A 9555-nucleotide genomic window follows, 5' to 3' on the forward strand; every position below is an offset into this window, starting at 1 on the left:
GAGGACTGTGTGTGTGTGTGTGTGTGTGTGTGTATGTGTATGTATGTGTATGTGTGTGTGTGTGTGTGTGTGTGTGACAGTGAGACAGGGAGATGGTGTGTGTGTGTGTGTGTGTGTGTGTGTGTGTGTGTGTGTGTGTGTGTGTGTGTGTGTGTGTGTGTGTACGGTGTTACACTGATAACTCCACACACATTAGGAACATTTGTACTGTGATGTGTTGATGTCATAGTGGTGACGTTTGGTGTTGTAAAGGTGTGTAAGTCTGGTCTGTGTGGAAGAACGTCTTTGTTTTGCTGTAGTTTGGAGCACTTAATCCTAAAGAACAACACTGAGAAAATGTTGTTATCTAATTGAATGACGACCGTCCTAATAATGCACTGTGTTTTGAGTATTGCTACATTTTGTATACAAAATGCTTTCAAACAAACATTGACAAAATGATCTGCTTTGTTGTAAGGTCCTCCTAATGTGTTTTGGCGCTCCGCTCAGGGCAATTGTTCCAACCAACACTTTGACAATGGAGAATGACTGATGGAGTGTCGCTACTGCAGTAAACCGTGAGTTAGTGTAGTAAAGTGTGTATTGGTGTGGTAAACATGTTGTTTCTGTGGCCTCGCGGTTTCCTAAAGAGCTGCAGTTGAAACACCTCCTCAAGAGACCTCTTCAAAGTAATTATCCTTATCCTGTTGCTGTTCCGAAGTCGATACAATCTTTTCCCAACTTTTCTTGTTTTTCTTTTTGCAACCCCCATTAGCCATCTTTTTTCCATTCTCAGTGTCTCAGCGTTTCCTCTGATTCTCTACCATGACCTTAAGTGGCTACGTGGCATAATAACACATCAATGGACTGTTGTTGACACACTAATTACTAGATTAGTCTATGTATAACCACAGTAAATGGCTCTGGCATTGAGAGAGTCTCAGAGTACAAGAATCTTGGTATCTGGATTGATCACAAACTTCAACTTAAGTATCATATTGATAACCTTGTCAGCAAGCTGCGTCAGAAGGTTGGCTTTTTGTACAGAAACAAATCCTGTTTTCCTTTGTCGTACAGAAAAATTATTGTGGAAGCAAGTTTCCTGTCCGTCTTGGACTATGTTGATGTGATCTATAGACTATAGACAGGCTGCGTCTTCACTCATCATCACTCTGCCCTTAGATTTGTCACAGGTGCTAACGACAACACTCACCATTGTCTTTTATATAACATGGTTGGTTGGTCATCCCTGGAAATGAGGCGTACTAGGCATTCGTATCTGTTTATTTATAAGGCGCTGCTTGGTAATTCGCCACCGTACATTTCTTCACTGTTAAGTCAGAATCTTGGCCCTTACCTCACCCGATCAAATAACTGGCTTACACTAAAAGGTCCCCTCTATGCAAACAGAACATGGAAAGACTGCCTTCTTATTTGCTGCTCCACACTCCTGGAACCTGCTACAAAACACTTTTAAAATAGACTCTCTCCCATCTATTGGTCAATTCGAGGCAATGACTATGGATCTATGGATATCTATTTGCACCTGCCTTGACTGATCCTTTTTGAAATGTGTATTTATTAAACATGACCTCAGTGGCCCGCGAGTTGAAATAAAGCCTTGAAATGAAATGAAGTACATTTATGAAGTACACATCAGGTCCACCAATCCTGTACTGTCAAGATTATGGCAGGAAAAAAAAAAGATATGTGACACGTTCTAGTGTTTTGGTCCGCATGTCAGCATCCGATTTAATGTTTGGACTTTTCTTTCGAAAAATGTGAATGCATTTCCGCGTTGTTGAAAATCAATGACACACTCGCTAGTTAACTAACACAGCTTGTTTTGTGAGCCTGCTAACAATGTAAAGTAGTGTCATAGGGATTACTCAATATCAAGATTACTATCTCTCTTTGATCCCTACGAGAAGCTGATGAGATAAAACTAACCAGGCTCTAGATAACGTTAACATCTCACCAGGCTCTAGATAACGTTAAAGGACATCCCACCAGGCTCTAGATAACGTTAAAGGACATCTCACTAGGCTCTAGATAACGTTAAAGGACATCTCACCAGGCTCTAGATAACGTTAACATCTCACCAGGCTCTAGATAACGTTAAAGGACATCTCACTAGGCTCTAGATAACGTTAACATCTCACCAGGCTCTAGATAACGTTAACATCTCATCAGGCTCTAGATAACGTTAAAGGACATCCCACCAGTCTCTAGATAACGTTAATATCTCACCAGGCTCTAGATAACGTTAACATCTCATCAGGCTCTAGATAACGTTAAAGGACATCCCACCAGTCTCTAGATAACGTTAATATCTCACCAGGCTCTAGATAATGTTAACATCTCACCAGGCTCTAGATAACGTTAAAGGACATCTCACCAGGCTCTAGATAATGTTAACATCTCACCAGGCTCTAGATTCCAGCACTCCTGGCCGTTTGGACACACTTTGGCTGTGGAGTAGATCTGGTCCATTCTGCTGAGGATCTGGTTGTACTGGGGGACAGAGAGAGAGAGACAGAGAGAGGGGGAGAGGGAGATGGTGGAGAGAGAGAGAGAGAGATGGTGGAGAGAGAGAGAGATAGGGAGATGGTGGAGAGAGAGAGAGAGAGAGAGAGAGATAGGGAGATGGTGGAGAGAGAGGGAGACAGCAAGACAGGGAGATGGTGGAGAGAGAGAGAGACAGGGAGATGGTGGAGAGAGAGACAATGAGACAGAGAGATGGTGGAGAGAGAGAGAGAGATGATTGTTAGCATTAACATATTCATTAGGGCTGGATATCTAGTGAAGGTGAATGAAAATCAAATCATCATCATCATCATCATTATCATCATCATCATCATCATCATCACCAATATGAAGGAGAAACCAACCTCCTGTCTGTCAGCCTCAGGTAGGTTAGCCACGCCCAGCTCTTTGATCTTCTTAATGAGCGTAACGAGCTCCGGGTCATTGAAGGTGTTGAGGATGAGGTCAGGGTACAGCTGCTTGGCCTTCTTCCCCCAGGCCTCAGTAAAGGCCTGCTCCTCCAGAGACGCCTCCACCTAGCAGGGAGGAAGGTGTTAATACATGTGACCCAGTCTGATCATTTGGTCCGCATGTCGGCAACCAATCAAAATGTTCTGACTTTTCTTTTGAAACACGGAACTACGTTTCAACGTTGTTGAGAATCACAACACAAACTCGCTAGTCAAGCCAAAATACTACAACAATGCAATGGATTGGGTGAGTAATCCCCACTGCTACCTAGTTAACTAGAACACTACTTTACATTGTTAGCAGGCTCACAAAACAAGCTGTGTTGGTTGACTAGCGGTGTTTAAGATAGTTGGAGTTGGACTGGTGATCAGAAGGTCATGAGTTCTTCTCATTTACAAAGCCATCAATAATCTGCCGACCTCGTCCCCCTCCACACCCCCTCCTGTTGCCTCAGGTCTGACGACCAAACCACCCTCAAGACCACCAGGACCAAGCTCTGGACCTGGGGTGATAGGGCCTTTTCAGCCGCAGACCCGTCCCTCTGGAACGCCCTCCCCAACCACATCAGACAGGCCAACACCCTCCCAACATTCAAACAGGTTCTCAAACCCACCTCTTCAAGCTCGCCTTCACCAGTTAACCCTCTCCCCCTCCCCTTCCCATGTGTCCCCAGCACTACTATTACTACTTGATCTTTTCAGTTTGTAAAGCGTCTTTGAGTGTCTAGAAAAGCGCTATATGTCTAATGTATTATTATTATTATTATTATTATTATTATTATTATTATTATTATTATGAGTTCAAATCCCACCTGGGAACAGCACCACTAAGTAAGGCACTAATCCCTAAATTACTCCTTGTAATCTCTCATTGTAAGTTGCTTTGGATAAACGTGTCTGCTAAATGGTTAAAAAATAAAATAAAATAAAAAATAATGAATTAAGCGATTGCTCATTAGCTGAGGGAGGTCAATCGGTCTACATCTTCAACTCACTAACTGCGGCTGTGATTGTCTGCGGCCTCGTACCTACGACCGAATCACAGCCGTGCTGATATTCAGTATAACAGCACTCCCTCTCGTGTAATATTGCTTAATTTGCACTCGATCAAATTTCAGGGCCCTCCTTTCATGACTTTTCCTAGATATGTGGCATTCTACCACCCAGTATCCATACATTTTCAAAATCACATCAGGATAAGTTAGTATAAAGCTATTTTGCCGTTTTTCTGTGTAGGAAGCAGGCTAATTTACAAGCGGCCAACTAGTGGTCGTTCTGTGTAAATAGCAGCTTGAGCATTGTAAAGAGCGACATACCAGCGTCAGGGAAAGTGTAATTGTACATCAAGCCGCCTCACGCTATGGAAACAGGAGATAGGCTCCTGCCCCCTAAGGGCCATTAGGTTCTCAAGGCTTACTTACTTACTGTGGTTCTGTTATGTTAACCACTAAGTCATGGAGTCAGTACTGTCTATCAGGACGTTGTCTTAGTTACACAGGGAGAGCTACCTTCCCAGGAGAGACACAGGCATCCTGACAGAACGGACATCTTGCCTGCCGCCCTGTTGTGATTGAGGCGTCTTATCTGGTCTGTCTCCGTAACCACTGATTAACACTGAGCTGAACAGGATCCTGGTGACAGTGTTGAGGTATTAACTCTGACCTCTCTCTCTCTCTCTCTCTCTCTCTCTCTCTCTCTCTCTCTCTCTCTCTCTCAACCCTTCTCCCTCTCTCTCTCTCAACTCTTCTCCTTCCCCCTCTCTCTCTCTCTCTCTCTCTCTCTCTCTCTCTCTCTCTCTGTCTCCTCTCTCTGTCTCCTCTCTCTCTACCCTTCTCTCTCTCTCTCTCCTCTCTCTGTCTCCTCTCTCTCTCTACCCTTCTCTCTCTCTACCATTCTCTCTCTCTGTCTCCTCTCTCTGTCTCCTCTCTCTCTACCCTTCTCTCTCTCTCTCTCTCTCTCTCTCTCTCTCTCTCTCTCTCTGTCTCCTCTCTCTGTCTCCTCTCTCTCTCTACCCTTCTCTCTCTCTACCATTCTCTCTCTCTGTCTCCTCTCTCTGTCTCCTCTCTCTCTCTCTCTCTACCCTTCTCTCTCTCTGTCTCCTCTCTCTGTCTCAACCCTTCTCCCCTTGTTCTTTATTGTCCCACATGTATCAGGTTGAACTCAATTATGTTTTTCAATAAAGATAAGGAGCTGTTCCTCCTCCCTTCATTTCCCTCTCACTGTCATTAATTCTCTCTCCCTCCCTCCCTCCCTCCCTCCCTCCCTCCCTCTCCCGCTCTCTCTCCCAAGGCTGTTGTGTCCTGCTCACTCTTATGAAAGCTGTATTGTAATTCTGAGGTAAAAGAGACAAAGGTTCACTCTCGTTAAGTGAGCCTGTCAGTATAAAGTTAATCTATAAAGAGAGAGTAAAGGTAACATGTCCGTCTAGGTTATACGGTCACATCCAACGTTAAGTTCAGAATAGATTTCAAGATCCTTCTGCTTGTTTCTAAAGCTCTCACTGGCACAGCACCAGAATATCTGAAAGACCGTTTGCTGGCATATCAGCCCAATAGAGCTCTCAGGTCTTCTGACGCTGGTTTTCTCTGTGTACCACATGTACAAAAGAAGAGATCTGGTGAGGCTGCATTCTCATTTTATGCACCCGAATTGTGTAATGCACTGCCAGTTTACATTAGGGATGCAACCTCAGCACATGTGTTCAAGTCAAGACTAAAAACCCATCTTCTTAATATTGCCTTTAAATGACTAAATAATTCAATGATGATGATATGATTGGAGCATTTTGAGCTGCAACGTTTGCAGGAAAAGTGCTATACAAATAAAAGTTATTATTATTATTATTATTATTATTATTATTATTATCCAAACAGAACAACACAGTATACTAACACTGTCACCATTGTATTACTGGATTACTATTGTGTCTCAAGCCACTGTTGCTATGGTGTTACTGTGTATTACAATGTTACGTGTCAGTGTGTTAATGCTGTATTCTGTTTCCTAGAAGGAAAGTTTGAGTCATTGTGCTGTGAAACACTCCCTGTCTGCCAGTAATATGACAATAACCCTTAGAAACTACAACCTCAGACGACTCCAAGTGGCAGTTACTGTCGCTTGATTCCACGTCCTACCTAGTAATTTCTGAAATCATATGAGGTGAAAGAAAGCGAAAGTCTCTTTGAAAGCAACGCATCATAGTTTTACAACCAGACTTTACAACCACAGGCACACTTCACACAATTTTCCTCTACAGTTCTTGATATTGTGTCTGTGTTTCCTAGACCCTGGGGCCCGTTCCATAAAGATAGATTAAGACTGGTCTAAGCCTTAGACTAGTCTTACATTCTCAGGTTAGACCAGACTAGTTAAAACTGCCTGTTGCATAAAAAATAAGACTGACTTATTTTGAGGTTAGAAAGTTAGCCTCCTTCCCCCCTGGCTAAGCTTGACTTAAGAGCTGTGTTGCTATGGGAACGAGTCAGGGCTAGTAGCTAGCTAACACTGTAACTCCAGCGCGGTAAACTACTTTACTGGTTAAAACTGCTAAGCAGTATACTTTTCTCCACATTATATTCCTCCAATATAGGCTACATACGTTTTCAGCAGAAGAAAATTTAGTTTATCTCTCATATCCTCCGCCGTTAGGTGTAGCTGTTTCGGCCTCCATGTTTTTTTTTTCTGTCAAGTGTCTTATTTTACCTAGAATGCATTGCGTGACAGGCTGTCTAAGTACTTTAGTCACTCATAGGTGAGCTTTATGCAACAGAAAAATGTTCCAAGTCTATAGCAAAACTGACTTAAAGTGAGATCTAAGTCTAAGACTGGGTCTATCTTTATTAAAGTGAGATCTAACTCTAAGACTGGGTCTATCTTTATTAAAGTGAGATCTAAGTCTAAGACTGGGTCTATCTTTATTAAAGTGAGATCTAAGTCTAAGACTGGGTCTATCTTTATTAAAGTCAGATCTCAGTCTATGACTGGGTCTATCTTTATTAAAGTCAGATCTAAGTCTAAGACTGGGTCTATCTTTATTAAAGTGAGATCTAAGTCTAAGACTGGGTCTATCTTTATTCAAGTCAGATCTCAGTCTAAGACTGGGTCTATCTTTATTAAAGTGAGATCTAAGTCTAAGACTGGGTCTATCTTTATTAAAGTCAGATCTAAGTCTAAGACTGGGTCTATCTTTATTAAAGTCAGATCTAAGTCTAAGACTGGGTCTATCTTTATTAAAGTCAGATCTAAGTCTAAGACTGGGTCTATCTTTATTAAAGTGAGATCTAAGTCTAAGACTGGGTCTATCTTTATTAAAGTCAGATCTAAGTCTAAGACTGGGTCTATCTTTATTAAAGTCAGATCTAAGTCTAAGACTGGGTCTATCTTTATTAAAGTGAGATCTAAGTCTAAGACTGGGTCTATCTTTATTAAAGTGAGATCTAAGTCTAAGACTGGGTCTATCTTTATTAAAGTCAGATCTAAGTCTAAGACTGGGTCTATCTTTATTAAAGTGAGATCTAAGTCTAAGACTGGGTCTATCTTTATTAAAGTGAGATCTAAGTCTAAGACTGGGTCTATCTTTATTAAAGTGAGATCTAAGTCTAAGACTGGGTCTATCTTTATTAAAGTCAGATCTAAGTCTAAGACTGGGTCTATCTTTATTAAAGTGAGATCTAAGTCTAAGACTGGGTCTATCTTTATTAAAGTCAGATCTCAGTCTAAGACTGGGTCTATCTTTATTAAAGTCAGATCTAAGTCTAAGACTGGGTCTATCTTTATTAAAGTCAGATCTAAGTCTAAGACTGGGTCTATCTTTATTAAAGTCAGATCTAAGTCTAAGACTGGGTCTATCTTTATTAAAGTGAGATCTAAGTCTAAGACTGGGTCTATCTTTATTAAAGTCAGATCTAAGTCTAAGACTGGGTCTATCTTTATTAAAGTCAGATCTAAGTCTAAGACTGGGTCTATCTTTATTAAAGTGAGATCTAAGTCTAAGACTGGGTCTATCTTTATTAAAGTGAGATCTAAGTCTAAGACTGGGTCTATCTTTATTAAAGTCAGATCTAAGTCTAAGACTGGGTCTATCTTTATTAAAGTGAGATCTAAGTCTAAGACTGGGTCTATCTTTATTAAAGTGAGATCTAAGTCTAAGACTGGGTCTATCTTTATTAAAGTCAGATCTAAGTCTAAGACTGGGTCTATCTTTATTAAAGTCAGATCTAAGTCTAAGACTGGGTCTATCTTTATTAAAGTCAGATCTAAGTCTAAGACTGGGTCTATCTTTATTAAAGTCAGATCTAAGTCTAAGACTGGGTCTATCTTTATTAAAGTCAGATCTAAGTCTAAGACTGGGTCTATCTTTATTAAAGTGAGATCTAAGTCTAAGACTGGGTCTATCTTTATTCAAGTCAGATCTCAGTCTAAGACTGGGTCTATCTTTATTAAAGTGAGATCTAAGTCTAAGACTGGGTCTATCTTTATTAAAGTCAGATCTAAGTCTAAGACTGGGTCTATCTTTATTAAAGTCAGATCTAAGTCTAAGACTGGGTCTATCTTTATTAAAGTCAGATCTAAGTCTAAGACTGGGTCTATCTTTATTAAAGTGAGATCTAAGTCTAAGACTGGGTCTATCTTTATTAAAGTCAGATCTAAGTCTAAGACTGGGTCTATCTTTATTAAAGTCAGATCTAAGTCTAAGACTGGGTCTATCTTTATTAAAGTGAGATCTAAGTCTAAGACTGGGTCTATCTTTATTAAAGTGAGATCTAAGTCTAAGACTGGGTCTATCTTTATTAAAGTCAGATCTAAGTCTAAGACTGGGTCTATCTTTATTAAAGTGAGATCTAAGTCTAAGACTGGGTCTATCTTTATTAAAGTGAGATCTAAGTCTAAGACTGGGTCTATCTTTATTAAAGTGAGATCTAAGTCTAAGACTGGGTCTATCTTTATTAAAGTCAGATCTAAGTCTAAGACTGGGTCTATCTTTATTAAAGTGAGATCTAAGTCTAAGACTGGGTCTATCTTTATTAAAGTCAGATCTCAGTCTAAGACTGGGTCTATCTTTATTAAAGTCAGATCTAAGTCTAAGACTGGGTCTATCTTTATTAAAGTCAGATCTAAGTCTAAGACTGGGTCTATCTTTATTAAAGTCAGATCTAAGTCTAAGACTGGGTCTATCTTTATTAAAGTGAGATCTAAGTCTAAGACTGGGTCTATCTTTATTAAAGTCAGATCTAAGTCTAAGACTGGGTCTATCTTTATTAAAGTCAGATCTAAGTCTAAGACTGGGTCTATCTTTATTAAAGTGAGATCTAAGTCTAAGACTGGGTCTATCTTTATTAAAGTGAGATCTAAGTCTAAGACTGGGTCTATCTTTATTAAAGTCAGATCTAAGTCTAAGACTGGGTCTATCTTTATTAAAGTGAGATCTAAGTCTAAGACTGGGTCTATCTTTATTAAAGTGAGATCTAAGTCTAAGACTGGGTCTATCTTTATTAAAGTCAGATCTAAGTCTAAGACTGGGTCTATCTTTATTAAAGTCAGATCTAAGTCTAAGACTGGGTCTATCTTTATTAAAGTCAGA

The 9555-nt window shown here is 40.3% G+C and overlaps 1 protein-coding gene across 1 annotated transcript in view; it reads right to left on the bottom strand.

Moving 5' to 3' along the window:
• ace (angiotensin I converting enzyme (peptidyl-dipeptidase A) 1) overlaps positions 1–9555 on the bottom strand; it is a gene marked incomplete at both ends in the record, with an annotated part of 64955 nt that overhangs the window by 51127 nt on the left and 4273 nt on the right. Inside the window, 2 exons of the mRNA XM_080542558.1 lie at positions 2406–2493; positions 2871–3041. Of these exons, the coding sequence (XP_080398684.1) occupies positions 2406–2493; positions 2871–3041 (259 nt within the window). The remainder of the gene's footprint in view (positions 1–2405; positions 2494–2870; positions 3042–9555) is intronic.

Source organism: Nansenia antarctica (genome assembly GCF_963989245.1).
Source record: "Nansenia antarctica genome assembly, chromosome: 11".
Classification (NCBI taxonomy): domain Eukaryota; kingdom Metazoa; phylum Chordata; class Actinopteri; order Argentiniformes; family Microstomatidae; genus Nansenia; species Nansenia antarctica.